The sequence below is a fragment of the Podarcis bocagei genome (assembly GCF_964188305.1).
Source record: "Podarcis bocagei genome assembly, chromosome: 4".
Taxonomy (NCBI): Eukaryota; Metazoa; Chordata; class Lepidosauria; order Squamata; family Lacertidae; genus Podarcis; species Podarcis bocagei.
In genome coordinates this window covers 96,062,726-96,082,806 of record NC_138128.1, presented here as the reverse complement: position 1 = coordinate 96,082,806, position 20,081 = coordinate 96,062,726, and the positions used below count along the sequence as shown (strand labels likewise).

General features: G+C 43.1%; 1 protein-coding gene across 6 annotated transcripts in view; it reads right to left on the bottom strand.

The window, feature by feature from the left end:
• Positions 1-4,623: 4,623 nt before the first annotated feature.
• Positions 4,624-20,081, bottom strand: part of NTF3 (neurotrophin 3) — a 70,927-nt gene continuing 55,469 nt past the window's right edge. For 4 of the 6 annotated variants that reach the window (XM_081191896.1, XM_081191899.1, XM_081191897.1 and 1 more), the window contains exon 2: positions 4,624-5,803. In XM_081191896.1, coding sequence (XP_081048022.1) covers positions 5,006-5,803 — 798 coding nt within the window. In that variant the 3' untranslated portion in view covers positions 4,624-5,005. Of the gene's footprint in view, positions 5,804-12,043; positions 12,102-20,081 lie in introns of those variants that run through there. The other 2 variants (XM_081191898.1, XM_081191900.1) reach the window with 2 other exon arrangements.

The following is a 20,081-nucleotide window of genomic DNA, read 5'->3' as shown; positions in this document are numbered from 1 at the left end:
TTCTCAGAAGACTTTTTGGAAACCCTTGCCTTGTGTTTGTTTACAGGCATCTGGGCTTCCTTCAACCTCCTGCCATCCGCATTAACCAAATACAGGCAAAGTATTTCAGAAAACAAATTCCCTCACAACTAGCTCTTTACCCTTTCCTCCTCATTTCTCAGGCTCGAGGACCGATTCCCGTGCTCTTTCGCTCTCCCTGCCACATCCGTGATGAATTGCATTTGCAAAGTGCGCAGAAAGAACACAGGATCCCATTGATTTTATTTTGCTCCAAAATGTTTCTAATAAATAAAAATGGATGGTTCTATATATTTCAGGCTATCATTAAAAAATACATTTGCTGAAAGGTCACGATATAAATAACAGGACTGAAAGGTCAAGATATAAATGGAACTTCAAATAAAACCAATTTCCTGTGTCGAGAAGTGTCTCCTGCCTATGGTGAATTGGGGCATTTGTGTTATTTCTCAAGTCCTGTTGCTCCTCAGTCCCATCTTCCTTCTTACCATCCCTCAGTTTACCTCCTTTGTTTATGCTGTTGCTTAGTCTTATTGGCTGCAGCAATCCATGAGTTCTTTGTCAGCAATATGTACAACTTGATGATGCCATAGGTGCAATTTCAGAACTGAAAGAAGCAGCTTACTTTTTGTACTTGTTCAAAGCAACTAGCCTCCACCTGGCTGCACACAACAGAAGAGTCTTGCTGGATCAGACAAAGAGTCCAATTAGTTTCCAGCGATGTCTAGCAAGATGCCCTAGGAAGCACAGGTCAGCACAAAGGAAACATTTATCTACAGGCCTGTTAGATAAATTAATGGAAGATAAAGAGTATCAATATCACACACACATAGCTCTAATGCGGTCCACAGACCCAAAACAGACAGTATCAATATCTACCCACCATGATGGCTATATGCTACCTCCAAGATCAGAGGCACCCAGCCTTTGAATATCTCCTGTGAGCTTCCTATAGACATCTAGCCAGATAGTGACAATGCGAGAAAATGCTAGACTATATAGAGCAGGCATAGGCAAACTCCGGCCCTCAGATGTTTGGGACTACAATTCCCATCATCCCTGGCCACTGGTCCTGTTAGCTAGGGATGATGGGAATTGTAGTCCCAAACATCTGGGGGGCCGAAGTTTGCCTATGCCTGATATAAAGCTTTGGTCCGTTCCAGCAGGTCTGTTGTCTGAAAGGATCCTTTGCATATCAGAAACTCTACCAAGTTCCTCTTGGAAAATTTCACATAAAGAACCAAGGTTATCCCACAGAAAATGCAAAGAAATAATGAAACAGTTAAGAAATATATAGGGTATGAGGAGTATCCTTCTGGGTTAACTTGAAGTGTTAATTTCTAAGGAAGGTGTATGCTATAGAATTCAAGGTATGCCCCCCACAAGGGGGGAAAAAACCCAGCCATTGATTTGAATATGTGAATTTAATATGAAGAATGGTCCCAAAGAGCACTAGATTCTAAAGATTTTAAGCACGCAATGTAGATGAGTGGTCCATTTCTTCCAGCACTAGAAAGCTACAAGAGAAGGTGGTGGTGGTGGTGGTTGATGCGTTAAAACAGCATTTGAAGTGAGTATTATGGGTTACTGAAATTTTCTGTGGGGTTGTTTGAAAATTCAGCTTACTTACCTGTTGGCTTCTCCCTGGATGAACTGTTACACACCTTGGCTGCTTCGTTTCACAGTACTTCAGAGCTACATTCCATACCAATTGGCTATTGTGAATTAATACTTTGGGGCTATTCAATGCAAAATGCTAGAACTTAGAACATTTTGTCCTTCACATATGTTTTCCTGATTGATTTGTTATGCCTAGTAGTTCACCTTTTGCTTTACTGCAACTTTAGCCAATAATGAGTATGGTAGAATACCAGAGATGTGAACTTCAGATTGCATACTGAACACAAACATGCAATCATGGTTAAAATTAAGGAATGTGAGTTTACACCAATCCTTAAAAAGGTAAAGGTAAAGGACTCCTGACAGTTAAGTCCAGTCACAGACGACTCTCGCTTTATTGGCTGAGGGAGCCAGCGTACATCAGTCCTTAAGTAGCATTAAATATTATGTGTCAGCTTGTCTCTTAGCTCTTCTGTTTGCCTTCCCTTTGGGGATGTTTGTCTTATGGAACCATCTACAAATACTTGACAATTAAAGGTAAAGGTAAAGGGACCCCTGACCATTAGGTCCAGTCGCGGATGACTCTGGGGTTGCGGCACTCATCTCGCTTTACTGGCCGAGGGAGCCGGTGTACAGCTTCTGGGTCATGTGGCCAGCATGACTGAGCCGTTTCTGGCAAACCGGAGCAGCGCACGGAAACGCTGTTTACCTTCCCGACGGAGCAGTACCTATTCATCTACTTGCACTTTTGAGCGTGCTTTTGAACTGCTAGGTTGGCAGGAGCAGGGACCGAGCAACGGGAGCTCACCCCGTCGCAGGAATTTGAACCGCCAACCTTCTGATCGGCAAGCCCTAGGCTCTGTGGTTTAACCCACAGCGCCACCCGCGTCCCTATCTTGACAATTACTAAATCACATAATATTAGCAGCCTCGAGCCCTGCATTGCTTGGGAATTCTAACAAACAAAATCAGTGCAGTTTTGAAAATAATGGTTAAATCAGTGCAGTTTTGAAAATAATGGTTAAATCAGTGCAGTTTTTAAAGGTTCAGTACCCCATATTGATTCAAAATGACATCTGGTTGTATCCAAGCATAGATGAAAGCCTGCTCCTTGACCTCAGGAACCACCGTGCAAAATTTGGTTATGATGTCTTTGGTTATGCCCAACTGCATAGTGAACAAACAAGTTTCCAAACTACATAGCGGTTTTTCTTTTAGTTTGTAAACTGAATTAAACCATTTTCCCAGCCTCTGCAGCTCCTCCTTAGAAGTAGATGAACATTCAGATGTTCCTTCTCAGGAACATAATGACGGGCAAGGACAGAAGGTTATGTAAGAGAGCATCGCTGGATCTCTTCATTGGTCCTGTCAGTGGCGTAGCGTGGGGGTGCAGGGGGGGCCAGCCGCACCGGGCGCAACATCGGGGGGCGCGCGCTCGCACTCTCAGCTCTCTGCCCCTACCTGGCTCACTCTCTCTCTCTCACTGCAGTGCTGGCTGTGCGAATCCGATCCGAGCCGCTGGGTCGCCGCCCACTGTGGAGGGGGTGGGTGCCAGGCGTGCGGTGTGGAGAGAGAGCGAGGGACTATCTGGGGGAGGGACAGTGCAGCGGCCGCTCAGCGCAGCCCTGAGCGCGGGAGAGAACCACACCAGACCAGACCAGGCAGCAGCAAAAAGAAGCTGGCAGCGGCGGCAGGTTAGGGGTTAGGGGGCGCAAATTACTTGCCTTGCCCCGGGTGCTGACAACCCACGCTACGCCACTGGGTCCTGTTTCCAGACTAACACAGTAAAACACATTTTGCCACTGAATTCTGATGGAACAGAAGGAGAAACTAGAGACAGATTTCAAAATGAAAGAGCAACTCCTCTTAGGGTGTGTGCAGAACTGGGAATCTGACCCGAGTGCAGAAAAACATGAGAGTTTTCCCCCCTTAATGATATAGAAATCTATGTATAACTAAGGGATAAAATAGAAATGACTAGCTACAGGCACCTGTTTCTTCATTCACAGTCCTTCTTTCTTATTGCTGAATTGCTATTAAACCAATATAGTTACAATGAAAACAAACATGAAAACCCAGGAAGGGCTGGAAGGGGGGTGAATGGAAGTGTGGGAGCTGTGTTGCAAACTCACATGTCCAGACACACCTGCACGCTAATCCAGAAAGAAAGACCGACAGACAGAATCGGGATTGATCAACCAGCTATTCCAGATGACCAGCTATGCAAAATTGAAGGTGGGCTGCATTGAGACTTGGAAGACTTACGAGTGCTCGGTTCCACACAAAAGGGGTTTTGCTCAATTTTCAGTATGTCTTTTTCCATTAAAAGGTCTCCAAAACCATTTCAGCAGCTTTGAACGGATCTGGCTTTGATGCCTATTCCAGAAATATATCGTCTTCTATATCTGAACACTGTAGCAACTAAAATCTGAACCGGATTTTCCCCTACTGTACCAATAAACACATAAATGCAATGAAACATCCGGAGTAAAACAGCTTATTCCAAACGGAAGAAGGCCGCTCACATTTTTTTTAAAGTGCTCATTTTGAGGAATCCCATCTTTTATATATTACATTAATGATCCACTTGGATTGTTTCTTGGCTTTGGTAAGTTTCTAGGACAAATATTTTAGATATTTCTCCTAGCCTTCTAAAAGACAAATTGGCAGCACTAAAAACAGTTACAAAACAAATGTATTTTTTTTTTAAAAAAAGAAAAACAAGCCTAAACTTAAATTGCAGGCTTATTAGCAGTGGACTGGAACAGTGACACAGGGACAGGATGGGGGGGGATAAATGGTAACTCTAATGGTTAAGCTGGCAGAACATACAGAAAATGAATATTATTACTAGTCAATGCTGGCTATAGCCTACATTGATTATTTTTGTTTTTGGGAGGAAGGGATACAGTTAAACACTATATATTTAATCTTATCATCAAGGAGTGGAAAAGCATGTACAGAAGTCTCAGCAACTTGGTCTAATTTCTTTTAACAGGTTTACTCCATGAAAGTCAGTGGATTGACAGTTCTGGGCGAAAAAATACCAATGTTACACAAAGATTTTACAGGCAACTTATGGAAGGCTGAAGAGGAACAGAAGTCACAAGCAGTCATGAAAACTGGTGTAGCCAATTGTAGATATCCATACTTTACTGTTTTTTAATTGGTGTTGTTTATGTGCATGCATATATATATATGTATATATGTATATACATACATACACATATACATACACACATGGCAGTTTTCTGGAATTTAATAAATAAGGACAACTTATAATATATAAAACAATATAAACATTTATATGCTACATGCATATCATATAATTTAGACATAATAATTTATACGACGGAGAGGCACAGACCTATGTTCGTCCAATTTTTCTGGATAATGCACACACACAAGAAGTGTCTATTCTTATCCATCGCCAGGCTACAAGTTTATTGTTTTCTGAAGTCAATGCTCGTACAAATGTTTGGGATGTTTTGCACTGGGAGTTCCAGTGCTTATCATCTATACCACGGCAGCCACTTTTGGCAGGTTTGGCTTGTTTACACTTTGTTTCATAAAAATATTGCTTGACTGGGGAAGGCCCTGTTCTGATTTCTCCCAGCACAGTAACCTGGTGTCCTCTAATGTCAATAGCAGAAGATTTGTCAGTGACCCATCGGCTCTCACTGTCACACACGGAATACTCCCCACGATGACTCTTGTTTTCAGCAAACCTCTTCTGCCGAGACGTCTGGTTTGCTGCCACAGAACTGCCAATGTAATCCTCCGTAAGGTATAATGGTGGGGGTTCCAATGGGGTATTGTCACTCAGGAGGACCCTGGGGGAGCTGTAGCGTTTCTGGTGTTTTAGTAGTTCTGTATCCATTGAGATAACCGGTTGGAAATCCAGTTTCACACTTTCATTGCCATCCATATCAGGCTCAGCAGTCTCTGTTTTCTTCATTGTGTCTTGAACACTATCCTTTATATCTGTGATTTGCTTGGAGATCTTATTTCTTAAGATGTCTGCTTGAATAAGTTTTATAATGAGAGAATTTATTGAATCTTCTGGTAAACTCCCTTGGTCCATGTTGGTAGACTGGATGCCACGGAGATAAGCAAGGAATATCACATAAAACAAGATGGACATCACCTTGTTCACGTGTAAGATCTGGGGGAAAAAACCAAGAGTCAACTTGGAGACAAACAAATGAGCTTACATAGTTAACTGGTTGGTGGTGGTTGTTTTTCTTTCCATCATTTTCTTTTCAATATTTTGCAGGTGGAAAGTTTTACAAACTGTGTGTGCAATACCAAACGGCCAATAAATTCATGCAAGCTTCCCCCCAAATTCATATGGTCATATGAAGCTTCTTTAGACAAACCATTGGCTCTTTACGCTCAATATTATCTACTGTGACTGGCCATAACCCTTTCCAGCCCAGCTGTTCTGGACCCCTATAGCTGGAGTTGCCAGGAATTAACACTGGGCTTTTTGCTTGCTTTCTGATTGAGCTAGGGAAAAAAATCTATGAATCTGCCTTATACTGTACTGAATAAGATCATATTGTCCGCTAGGAATGGCAGGAGCTCTCCAGAATCTCACATGGAAATCTCTCATATCCCTACTCTCTGAGATTCATTTAACTGGAGAGGCCAGGGATTGAATTTGGAACATGCATGTAGACATGAATGGCAAGCATATCATTCCTATTTTTTAAACTCTCAGAAAAATCTGACCTGCACCCTCAGGAGTTCTTGCTGTAAGGTTCTAATTCACACATACATTCCACTGATACCAGCTGAATTTTTACATGGCAAAACTGAATCCATGCACGATCCGTAAGCCTGTGTATTCACAGTGTCCCTCGTGGTGGAAACAGAGAAGAGCAAAGATGTGTGTGTTTATTACTAAGTGTACGGTCGGAATCAAATATTACAGCAGACTTACGACTACCACTAAAAACAAGAATCTCACACCATCTTCTTCCACTCTGCCTTTGTAACATCATGCAAGTTTCTCACTCCTGCAAATAGCAGCCAATGAAGTGGAGTGGGAAAATCATGTGTGATTATATAACGCAATAAGTATTTCAATAACAGGAGTGAGCAGAAGATAAAACCACTGGTGGGACACACCAGTGGACCAGCAGCTAGAGACTGCTGGTTGCTGGGATCTTGCAAAGAAGTCAGAGAATAGTAGACTGACCACTTCCAACACAGCAGATGTTCTAAGCTGAACATCTCAAGATGCCATATCCCGTATTAGTTATGCCTTAATAATGCAGAGACCCTGACTATGCACTTTTGCTCTGTAAATATAAAACTCATTTTTCTTTCTAGCAAAAGAAAAAAAGGGGGGTGAAGTAGCCTGTTAGCCCACAGTTGCCCTCATGTTTTTCGTAGCATCACTACTTTTAGTTGTAGACTCTGGTCCACAAAACTGTACAATATAGTAACAGTGCAATTTTAAGGATACTTATTCAGATGTCAGTCATACAGCGCTCCATAGAACTTACTCCCTACCAAGTGCGTTGAGAATTTCAGCCTTAATGTGTTAGCTTTTTGCAACTTGCATCTCTGGACCAGTTAGTAGAAGCTTTCTGCTCTGGATGGAGGAAGGGAGAAATTACTGTCAACGTGCAGGCTGCCCTTTTATGGTCAAGAAATGTGTTTTCCTCATTCCCATATTTTGTTATGAAATGAGCTCACCTAAGTCTAGACTACGTTTTCCTTAATACTTAAATGACAATTTCTTGCTGTTCTGTAAAAACAGAAGTCTGTGGAGAAAACATTGGGGTTTCTAACAGTAGATCACTAGAATGGAAGGACCGGCACTCTTGCTGAAGCAAGCTGCTTGCGAAATGGTAACCCAGACCTCACAAAGGTGGGAGGAAAGAGTGGTTAGAGCTTCTAGCACGGCTGATATCAACTGGAGAATGAAAATTGTCCAGCTGCTGTACTCCACCAAACTAAGCTTGTCCAACAGAAGGCATGGAACCATCAGATATCAACAGTTATGTCAAGTGTTGTAGACAAAGGTCAGGTGACCAGGCTTTGGTTGGAGTAAAACTGTTCCTCAACTATACAACATCAAATTTATCAGATTGCATTTTTTTTACAAAGTCCTTAAAAAAAGGCATTTATGCACATGCTTTTTATGAATGCTTTACCCCCAAATATACGCTCTTGTGCAGCTTTTGGCTGTCACAAAATTTGGAGGAGTGCAAATTTTGAAGGGCAGCTGCATTTCAGTGTGCAGTCTGCCTCAGGAAGCGTGAATTAGGTAAAATGCAAAGTGGACCAAGTTTCTCCTTATCCCAAGCTGCAGTCTGTTGCTTTCTATGTACAGGAATTTTTCTTTTCCCCTGTGGCGAACCATTTCCCAGTGCGGTCAAGTCCAGGGTCAGTTTTACTGCTTCAACCCCTGCCTGTGGCCTCTCTCAAATCTTTGCGCTCCACAGATAAGTGAATGCAAATAACTAATTAGGGATGAGCTTAATAGTCCAGTAGTAGAGGTCAGTCTTTTCCACTCTTGGCTGGATTGACCACAGGCTCAAAAGATTGGGAAGATACTTTGTTGTCATCGTCCGTCCCCCCCATTACAGAGAAAATGCTGCTATTGCTGTTTCACTAGTTTTGGGGATGTGTGTGTTAGTAATCTTCTCTTTTCTACTATAAATTAAGTTATTAAAATTTTACTGCTACTTTCCAACTAATATGGACACTTACTTCTTTGTAAAAAGAAGGAAGAAGGACATGGCAAAAGAAGATTCCCCCTTTCCGCCTATCCCCTGCCTCCATGGAAGAACAGCCATTGCATCCCCATTCCCAACCTCTAAGGAAGCTGCCTAGCTTGAGCAGAGGCGAGTTTATGAACTGGTTGCATAGTACAAAAACCAAGTGTGGCTGCTTCTGTTGCAGCACCTCTGCTACTGCTAGGAAGACTCTGCCAAAAGCAGAAGGGCAGCTGTAGATGTAACAGTCTTCTGTGTTCCATGGAGCCAAATCCAGTAGAAGCTGTCCAGCACCAATGGTGCCCTTAGGGCCGGAAAGAAAAGGTTGTCCACTCTTTTGGACTTCTTCCACCAATCTGCTGAGCAGCATCCAGGGGGAGGGGAGCTCACTGGACGACTGCATGTAGCATTTGCAAGATTACAAAGAAGCCGCAGAGACTGGATTAGAAGGAACAAACTTTACTCTGGAAGAATGGCAGATGAAGGTGATTGACTACATGGAATTGGCAGAAATGACTGGCAGAATCCGAGACCAGGGAGAAGAGATGGTGAAAGAAGACTGGAAGAAATTTAAAGACTATTTACAGAAATATTGTAAAATTAATGAATGTTAGAAGGTTGTTGGATAGAAACTAAGGGGTTTCCAGCTGTAATGCTTTAGGAGATACAAAAAAAAAAAAAAGGTTTACAAATGGGTAAAAGCTTAATGGTAAGGATTTGCTGAACTAACAAATTGAAGTGGAATACAAAGAAGGGAGGTATGAGGAGGTCTGGGGAAATAAGTGTAAGGAAGATATGTTATGGAAAACTATTTGTTTTTTAACTGTTTTTATGTTGTATTTTGTTTCTTTTTATTTTTCATTTTCATTGTTATATTTTAAAAAAACTTTAATAAATATCTTTAAAAAAAAAGAAGGAACAAACTTTACTTAGCAGTGTGCTGCTAGCAAACTTAGCTTTCTTTTCCTGCTGGTGACACCCAGAACTGATTCCTGCCTCCCTCCCCCCCCCCTCAATACAACCATTTCTAAATCAGTTTAGTTCCTGCTCACACTACAGCTGAAAGCTCCTCTGCAGGAGCTGTTACATTTGTGCAGCCCCAGTAAGCCCTAGTTTGGTTTATCATTAAAACAAACCAGTGTTTTCCAATCAAACGCAAATTGCAATAAGGAAAGTAAAAAGCCTGTCGGAAAAGCCACTTACTGATTGCAGTATCGCCATTTTGATTTAGCACCAGGCATTTCTTGTGCTTCCTTTAGGAGCAGAACGTCCAAACTGCAAGTTGGCAACTGATTAAGGACCATCTGCACAGGCCAGTAGGTCCGGAGTGAGACAATATTAAGAGCCTGGAAAAGGCTAAGGCCTTTGGCAGAAAATAAAGTGAGAGTCTACTAAGTGAGAGTCAACGTAAACACTGAAAGCTGATGCATCTGGAGAAACATTATCCTGAGCTTGAGATATTAAAAGGAAGGGAGAATGTTAGGAAGTAGTGATATCTAACCAGACCCCTGAGGATCTAAAACCTTTGCTTACACACATTTTATTAAAGTTAAACAAACATATATTGGGTGGGAAACGGATATGAACCTGAAACAGGAAATGGTCCAAAATGCAGAAATCCACACAGAGAGATAGGAAGCACTCTCCTCTCTCCATGAACAATTCTCAAACTGCATGAACACAAGAAACAAATAATTAAACACACCCAAGGTTCTTATCCAATGGGGGGGGTTCTTATCCTACCATATTTTTGCATAATTCGTTGTCTGGACTTGGCCCCTTCCAATCAACCTCTTCTGGAGAGTGATCATTCACTTGCATCAGGTGTGATTGATTGATTGATTGATTGATTGATTGATTGAGTTATTCCCAATGCAGAGATGCAGCAGGACCCACATTAAGAGGAAGCTGCTGCTATTTTCAGGAAAGACTACAAAAGTAATGGATTTAGTAACCTCTGCTTGAATCACCTCCTTCGAATCAAGAGGAATGCTCAGATCAGTGAACTGGGTGAATACAAAGAAAGCAGACAATTCTTACTCTTTGACTGAGCAAGAGCAAACTTTGGGGGGGGGGGGTATAAGAATGATGTGTCTTCATATGTAACTGCTAAAAAGTCTGCCCCAGCTATCAAAAGGAAAACAGCACTCTGCATGCTTCCAGACACGTCCAATGACTTATTTGGGTAAGGTCTTTTTTTAGAAAAACCTTCTTTCCAAATAGAAACGATCAAATCTCCCACCCAGCCCTTGCATTGTACACAAAATGTTCCTGCTATGCTTTATTCTTTGCTTTGCATGAAATTTAGTTAACAAATGAACATTGGCCCATACTTTACAGATGCAATATTCACTGTGAGCCATGGCTAAATACTAGTGAAATGCCATGGTTTAACTATGGCTTGAGATGATTTGTAAGCAGGGCCGATGAAATTAATGGACAGCAGGCCGAAGAAGGACAAAAGTGCTACAAACAACCCACTGTTATGGAATTCACTGCCGTAAGACATACTGCAGGGATTCTTAATGTAGGCGACTCTTTTTAAAAGATCAGACTCATTCATGTAGGAAATAGAATATTTGGGAGGAAAGTCCTATCAAAGACTATTCACTATCAGCTGACTGGGACCCTCCGTGTGAAGCAGTTTACCTAAATATCATCTGTTTCTGTTATGTACTGAAGTTCTCACCCTGGGCCAGCAGGGGGATACTGTAGATAGTTATGCAAATAAGGGATCGAAAGTGACGTTCAGTGATTGGATAGTTTTAGAAAATTGTTACAGTTACGTTGTACTGGAGCTCTATATAAGCAGGCTGGCTGAACCCTTCAGTTCAGTTCTGTTCTGGCCTGTGAATAAACAAGAGCTGTTTGAAGAATCTCTGTGTCGTCTGCTATGTCTACCCACAACTTAACAGTTTCCATATCAAACAGTCGGTGCCTATCAACATTTTTGCAGCATGTTCTCCTCCTTCGGAGGGGATCCCTATCACCATCACATGGATTGGTGCTGAACAGAGATTACTGTAGTTGCACAGTGCATTGCCCTACAACTAGCTCCAATAACAGTTCCCTTGTCATCATATTGATGCCTTTGGAGAACTAAGGGGAATCCTGTTCCCACAGTGGCCAGGCAAAAGCCTGTGGAAAGCCAGAGAAGCCTGCAAACAGCAGCAATCTCCTGCTCATGCAGACATATCATGGAGTGTAAAATCAGTGAGCAATCAAGAAAATAAAACCGGGTTCTATGGTAAGCCTTCTTGGAAGGGTTTTCTCAAAGTCAGCATATAAATGTTTTAAATGAGTTAAAATAACACCATAGCTGTCAACTTACAGATTTGAAAATAAGGGGCCAGCAGCCTTGAAAATAAGGGATCAACAATTACTTTGATAAAATACATATTTTGTTGTGTGCAAATGGCTTTAGATACCTATTAGGTCCATAAATTACCATATCACACATATTCAACACAAAAAGGCAACAATTTGTTGTTGGCAAAGGACAGCTGGAAATAGAAAGGGCCCCATTACCTTCAGTAGCTTATTTAAGGGACATCATCAATAAGGGACAGCAGCGGGACATGGCGCTGGAATAAGGGACTGTCCCGCCAAATACGGGACACTTGACAGCTATGAATAGCACAACCTTAACATATTTAAACACCAGAATTTCTTACCCTATCTCAAGATTCAGAGGTGTTCACAATGGCAAGGCTCTTGTTAACCTGCACCTGGCTGGAAGAAAAACTTAGCTAGTGAATAGGAATCGAGTCTCATACTAGGAAAACGGCACAAATGGTACTGCATAGCAATAATATCAACTCTGATTTATGCAACTGCGTAGATTTCAAAATACTGTTATGGGCTACCATGCCTGAATTCCTTCTAACACTGTATGACTTTGCAATTAAGAATGAATGCTAATTTACGGAAAATCACTGGCCATTTGAGAGATCAAATCATACCAGCAAGAGGGTGGGATGAAGTTATGAAATTTGTCTGTCTTAGTTGGGACCAAGATTCTTGGAATGGAGACTATGAATCTGGCCAGAAAATGATAGAATAGTTCTGGCTTTAAGGGTCTCAGCAAGCTACTGACTGCTGGTGGGGGCAGACAACCGACACAGTATGAGACATCTCTGCTAGAATATACACACTGGCTCCCATATGCTTCTGGCTCAGATTGGTATATAAAGCCCTGAAGAACTAGGGTCCCACATATCTTAAAGACCAATTGAACGCTTACATCACAGCTCAGTCCCTGAGAGCATCCAGATTTCCCCCATATCACAGAAGCTAAACTGGCTTCAAGTAGATACCAGGCATTTAATTTTGTTGCTCCCTTGCTACAGAATACTTTTCCAGCAGAAATTCGGCAGGCATTCTTGATTTTGACGCTGAGGCGTCTCTCAGTTATTTTTTTTATTCCGCCTGCAACTGCTTAAAACATTCTGAATTAGCAAGTCATTTTTCCGATTATGTTGTACTATTTCAAACGCAGTTTTATGTTTTATTGTTGCACACCACACTGATGTTTTACGATCTGGTGGCATATAAATACTTTTATAAATGAAAGAAACAAAGCACTACAGAAGAAACAGTGGGCAATATTTAATCATTCTCAGCAAATTTCAATGGGGCTGCTCCAAATATGACTTAGTTGTATATCACCCACTCAGTAAAGCAACATCTGCCTCCCATCCCAAATACCAACTTGGAACAAAAAGTTTCTGGAGGATAAGAAGAGAACCAGCGTGGCAAGCTTCCCTAGGGAGTGCATTCTGAAGAGCGGATCCCATTGCATCTTCATGCCACTCCCATACTTATGTAGGGTTTTTACTTGGAGCAGGTATTCTTCTGAAGACCTCAGCGTATGGGTTTCATTTTATTCTTCTTCCTGTAGTCTATCACTGCCACCAGACATCTGTTCTCAATTACCACTTCCTCACCCAGGCCTGGCAGAAAAAAGTAGAGCTGGGTGTAATCAACTTATTGGTGCCATTTTATCTATAGGCAGCTTTTTGCCACCCAAGTGGTGGTACGATCACGCCAGATCTCCAAATACACTGCTCCTAGAAGTTTCATGTAGATATTGAAGAACGTGGTGGACAAGATCAGATCTTGAGGAGCTCCACTAGACAAATTCCACAAAGCAGTGCAAAGCATAAATGCATCAAGATTATTTTCTGGGATCTTCCTAACAAGGAGACTCCACATTGCAATGCCTCAAAAGGTCACAACAGAGATCCAAGAAAATCAGCCTGCTTGGATAGGCCCCTATATATCTCTTGACATAGATCCAGTACTTAAAAAAAAAAATGTTTAGGGGTACTCTCATTTTCCTACTCATATTGAAATAAGGCCAAACTTAGATTCACAAAATGTTTACGGGTATGCGTACCCCTGCGCCCCTCCAGAAAAAAAGCACTGCATAGATCAGGGGTCAGTAAACTTTTTCAACAGGGGGCCGGTCCACTGCCCCTCAGACCTTGGGGGGGGGCGGACTATATTTTGAAAAAAAATAATGAACGAATTCCTATGCCCCACAAATAACCCAGAGATGCATTTTAAATAAAAGGACACATTCTACTCATATAAAAACACGCTGATTCTCGGACCGTCCGTGGGCCGGATTGAGAAGGTGATTGGGCTGGATCCGGCCCCCGGGCCTTAGTTTGCCTACCCATGGCATAGATCCACCAGTTAACCAACACAGTTGCCGACCAAAACTTAGCCTGAAGTCAGATTGATAACGATCTATATGATCATTTTCCTCCTGAATGTCCCAGAGCCAAACTGCTACCACCCCATCCTTTCAGAGGAAGGGTAAGGTAGAAATTTAACAAACAAACAAATAAACTTTGCCCATAAAACTGACCAGATTAGTTAGATTCAGGGGATAACTTCTAAAGTAGAAAACACACAATTGCCTCCTTCAAGAGAGGAGGATAGGAGTCCCTCCCTAAGAGAGGAAACCATCACAGAATGGACCAAAATGAGTAGCTCAACTTGACTAGCTACAGTCAGCCAAGAGTGTGTGTGAAACTGGCTAGAGACCCCCCAAGAACTCTGTTAATGTCCTCTGGGAAAATCACTCAAATTCAGCCAAGCAACTGCAGCCAGTGGAGGTCAATATGGCATTCGAGTTGTAAACTCAGGCCCCAAGATGTGGGGGAAGATCCAAAAGGCAAAGGGAAACACAATGAATTATATTTTTCATAAAATGTATATACTGCTTGACTATCAAAATAAAAACAAATTATGCTTGGCAGGTGAATTGCCATTTAGGCAAAAATGAGGGCGCATACAAAAAAGCAAAAAGATGAAAACAGCAATACATAATTATCAAAATCCCAAAGGCAGTCTGCGCATAGTAACTAATGACACAACTAATGGGCCATTTCAATTGGGATTTACACCCAGCTTTGGCACCTAAACTGCTTTGGTTGCCCTGTATGATGACCTCTGCCAGGAGAGAAAGAAATGCGTCCCTCTTAATTCTCCTTGACCTCTCAGTGGCTTTTGATACCATCAACCACGGTATCCTTCTGGAGCAGACGTCCGAGTTAGGCACCGCTTTGCAGTAGTTCTAGTTCTACTTGGGTGATCATTCCCAAAGGTGATGCTTGAGGAGTACTCTTTAGGCCCCTGAAGCCTTCAATGTGGAGTTCCCCAGGGTTCAGTTTTATCCCCTATACTGTTCAACATCTACATCAGGGGTCACCAAGGTTTACCATATATACTCGAGTATAAGCCAACTTTCTCAGCATATTTTTAATGCTGAAAAAGCCCCCCTCAGCTTATACTCGAGTGAGGTGGGCGGTGGCGGCGGAGGGACGAGCGGCCCAAAAGGAGCCCTCCTCGCCGCTGGTCCCACCGCCGCCCGCCTCTCACAAGGACAGGCACAGGAGCAGCGCCTCTCCCAACCGCGGCTCCTATGCCTGCTCTTGTGAGCAGCAGAGGCGGTGGCGGAGGGACGAGCGGTGCAAAAGGAGCCCTTTCGGGCTGTTCCTTCCTCCTTCGCCACCCTTGCCACCGTCTGCGATGGCGGCGGAGGAACAAGCAGCCCTTTTGGGCTGCTTGTTCTTCCTCCACCGCTGCCGCCACCACCAAGTTAATGGTGTGGTGAACCGGCTTATACTTGAGTGAATAAGTTTCCCCAGTTTTTTGTGCTAAAATTAGGTGCCTTGGCTTATATTCAAGTATATACGGTATCTTGCCTGGGCCGGATCGGTCCCGCGGAGATCCCTCCGTGGGCCGGATCGCACAGCCACCTGTGATTTTCAGCACCTGCATCTACACAGACATTATTTTTTGCGCCGCGGAAGCGAGTCCCTACGCCACACCGCACTGGTTTAGCGCAGCGCGTGAGCGGGCAGCTCAGTTCGGGAGCGGTTCATGGGCCGGTCAAACGACCTCCGCGAGCTGCTTCCAGCCCATGGGCCTTAAGTTGCTGACCCCTGATCTACATGAAACCGCTGAGTGGGGTTATCCATAATTCTGGAGTACATTGTCAGCAGTATGCTGAAGGCACACCGCTCTACTTCTCTTTACATCTGCAGGTGAGGCAGCGGAAGTGCTGGACCAGTGTCTTGCCTCAGTAATGGGTTGGATGAGAGTCAATAAACTGAAGCTCAATCCAGATTAAGACAGGGGCACTGATAGGCGGCAGTTCTCTAGACTGGATGGCTGGCAGGTTGCCTGCTCTTGATGGGGTTACACTTCCTCTGAAGGAGTGGGTATATAGCTTCAGGTTTCTTCTGGATCCATGGCTGCTCTTGAAACTTGGGTGGCCTCCGTGGCACTGAGTTCCTTCCATCAGTTCCAGCAGGTGGCCCAGCTGTGGCCCTATCTGGAGAAAGGTAAAGGTAAAGGGACCCCTGACCATCAGGTCCAGTCGTGGCCGACTCTGGGGTTGCGGCACTCATCTCGCTTTATTGGCCGAGGGAGCCGGCGTACAGCTTCCAGGTCATGTGGCCAGCATGACTAAGCCACTTCTGGTGAACCAGAGCAGCGCACGGAAACGCCATTTACCTTCCCGCCAGAGCGGTACTTATTTATCTACTTGCACTTTGACGTGCTTTCGAACTGCTAGGTGGACAGGAGCAGGGACCGAGCAACAGGAGCTCACCCTGTCGCGGGGATTCGAACCGCCGACCTTCTGATAGGCAAGCCCTAGGCTCTGTGGTTTAACCCACAGCGCCACCCACGTCCCGCCCCTATCTGGATAGGGATAGCCTAACGTCTGCCATCTATGCTCTGGTAGCCACTAGGTTAGATTACTTCAAATTATTAGACATGGGGCTGCCTCAGAAGACATTTCAGAAACTTCAGCTGCTGCAAGATTCAGCAGCCAGGTTACTCATTGGGGCAAGACGTTTTGAGCATATTACGCCAATCCTCACCCAACTGCACTTACTGCCAATTACCGTATTTTTTGCTCTATAAGACTGACTTTTCCCCTCCTAAAAAGTAAGGGGAAATGTGTGTGCGTCTTATGGAGCGAATGTAGGCTGCACAGCTATCCCAGAAGCCAGAACAGCAAGAGGGATTGCTGCTTTTACTGCACAGCGATCCCTCTTGCTGTTCTGGCTTCTGAGATTCAGAATTTTTTCCCCTTGTTTTCCTCCTCCAAAAACTAGGTGCGTCTTGTGGTCTGGTGCGTCTTATAGAGCGAAAAATACGGTAGTTTCTGTTCCGAATTCAAAGTGCTGGTCTTGACCATATAAGGAGAGCCGATTTAGATTTAGCAAGTTTATTTCTATTATATATGGTAAACCATTTAAGTCAGTGATGGCCAAATTTGGCCCTCCAGCTGTTTTGGGACTACAATTCCCATCATCCCTGGCCACTGGTCCAGTTAGCTAGGGGTAATGGGAGTTGTAGTCCCAAAACAGCTGGAGTTTGGCCATCACTGATTTAAGTTGTTTTAGCTGTTTTAATAAACTAAATTTGGCTTACTTTTATGTGGAGTTTAGAAATATTTTCTATATTGCCGTAAACAAAAATGAAAACTTTTGCCATATTAATTTTACATGCCATCCAAATGTCTCAACGGTCTAATCCAGTGGTTCCCAAACTTTTTCAGCCCCCACCCTACCCTGGCTTGGTTACATAAACTCTCCCGCTGCGCCACCCTAAAGAAAACCATTGTTTTGAACAGTAGTTTGCCTGACCCACTAAGGAAGATTAAAACACAATAAACTTCAGAACAGTAACAATTAATTGCACATTTGTTCAAAACCCAAATAAAACTACAAGACTGTAGCCCAGCGTGTCAGAACATTTGTTGTAATTTTATTGAGTATCCAAAACATTAGATCAGTGGAGGATGAATAATAATAAAGCCTTGAAGGGAAGGCAGAAATTGCATAAACACAAATTAAAGAACAAATAGCAGCAACAGAGGTTGCAGCCAGTGTTGGAAACTCAGATATACAAGCTAGGTGCAACACCTCTATCCTTAGCAGAGGCATTCAGTGTCTTCTGTTTAGCTATTAAAGGCACAAAAACTCGCCACCTCCCTCCTGGAGCCTACATAGGTTGCCACATCCCATTCACAGCCTTCCCATTAACTTCACTTTTAATGAAAAAATATTTTAAAGACATCGACAGCACATCTGGCTTTAGGATGGGCTTTGGATTGCTGTTTACCGTATTTTTCTGTGTGTAACACGCCCCTGTGTATAAGACGACCCCTATTTTTTGGGACACCAAATTAGGGAAATGGGGGGATTGCCCAGAGTTCCCTAGCTTTTGGGGGGGATTGCCAACAATCGCTCACCCGCCTGACCGCCGCTGCCAATTGCACGCCTTGCTGAAGCCACCAATCGTCTGCCCGCTCACCGCCAACTGCCCGCCCAATTGCCGCAGCAGCAGCAGCCAATCGTCAGCAGGCCTTGCCGCAGTCACCAATCACCCGCCCAATCGCCACTGACAATCTCCCGCTCGTGGCTGCCACCAATCGCCTGTTCCCCCATGCACTATCTGTGTATAAGATGACTCCCAATTTTTTACATTTCCTTACAATAAAAAAATAAATTGGAAAAATACAGAACTCTGCAACAATCCAAACTCTGCTTAGCTGAGAGCAAGTGTCACTGAATTCAATAGTACTTTCTTCTGCTAGACTTCTAATGTCAATTTTGGGACACGTTATATCACCCCACCAATCCTAGCATGAAACAGCAGTGGGTGAAATAATTTTGTGCAAGAACCTTTGCCCACCACTGAAGAGTGGACTGAGCCCCAGAAAGCACCATACCTTTTAGAAAGTGGTAGGAGATATTCAAAAGCTTGGGAGAAATCCCAGATCACAGGAACCCTGGAGAAGGCAGAACAGCAACTGCCTCAAGGGATCACAAAGGCACCACCCATCTTATATATGTTTACTCACAGAAGTAGGTTTTGCTGTGTTTTTTGGTGCTTGGACCCAAAAACAGGATCCAAGAATGGGAGTTGTTTTTGTGTGCCCTTGGGGCACACAATTCGCATTTGCAGGGAGATCTTTTTGGCTGGAATTGTAAAAATCAACACCAGAATTGAGTTCACTGTTGACATTCCAGGCTGAGGAATGAGACCATACTGGTGCAACAAGTTTAGCATCATCGTGGACTGAGCAACTGTGACACAAACTTGGAACACAAACCCAGTTAAGAAAAGTCTTGAGTCCCATCCCTATTCATCCCCAAGGGGAAATAAGCCCCAAACTTACACACACACAAACAAACACACACACACACACTCACTCACACACACACACACACACACACACAAACAAAAACATACCACCCTGTGAACCTTGGATGAAAGAAGAAGAAGAAGAAGAAGAAGAAGAGTTTGGATTTGATATCCCGCCTTTCACTCCCCTTCAGAAGTCTCAAAGCGGCTAACATTCTCCTTTCCCTTCCTCCCCCACAACAAACACTCTGTGAGGTGAGTGGGGCTGAGAGACTTCACAGAAGTGTGACTGGCCCAAGGTCACCCAGCAGCTGCATGTGGAGGAGCGGAGACGCGAACCCGGTTCCCCAGATTACGTGACTACCGCTCTTAACCACTACACCACACTGGCTCTCAATGAAATACACAAGTGATGATTAGAAACTGTAAACTAAAATGCTATGATAAACTTTGCACATTTCATAAGATAGCTGATCTAAGGAGGGGAGGGAGAGAAAAAGAAAGGGGGCCCCTCTTGTGTAATTTTGAATCATTTTCCACTGTGATCTATATTGGGCTGCAGTTTGTGTTCTTTCAAACAGGGTAATTTTATAAATGACATTCTTATTAGATTTTGTAAAAAAGGCAAAGATGCTTCCCTGGTGTGAGGAAAAGAGTTCTGATTGGAAACATATCATCAAGGTTGGGATTATTTTGTTACTAATACATTGTGGATTAGCATAAAATAATACTCAGTAAATTAAATTCAGAATAAAACTGAAAATTAAAGAAATGGAAATATTAAGTGAATTAGCTAAAATACACTCAAAATTCAAACACATTACAATTGTTTAATGATAGGCATTGGTTGCTGATTAGTGAGGTGTGGATTAGTGAGGCAGTAGATTGTATTATATTATATTATATTATATTATATTATATTATATTAATAGTTGTTGTTTTGTTGTTGTTGTTGTTAACACCTATTGGTTAGTGCCTAGTGTATTACTAGGGCTAAGTAGTACACTTCACCCCACTGCAACTATTTTTAAAGGG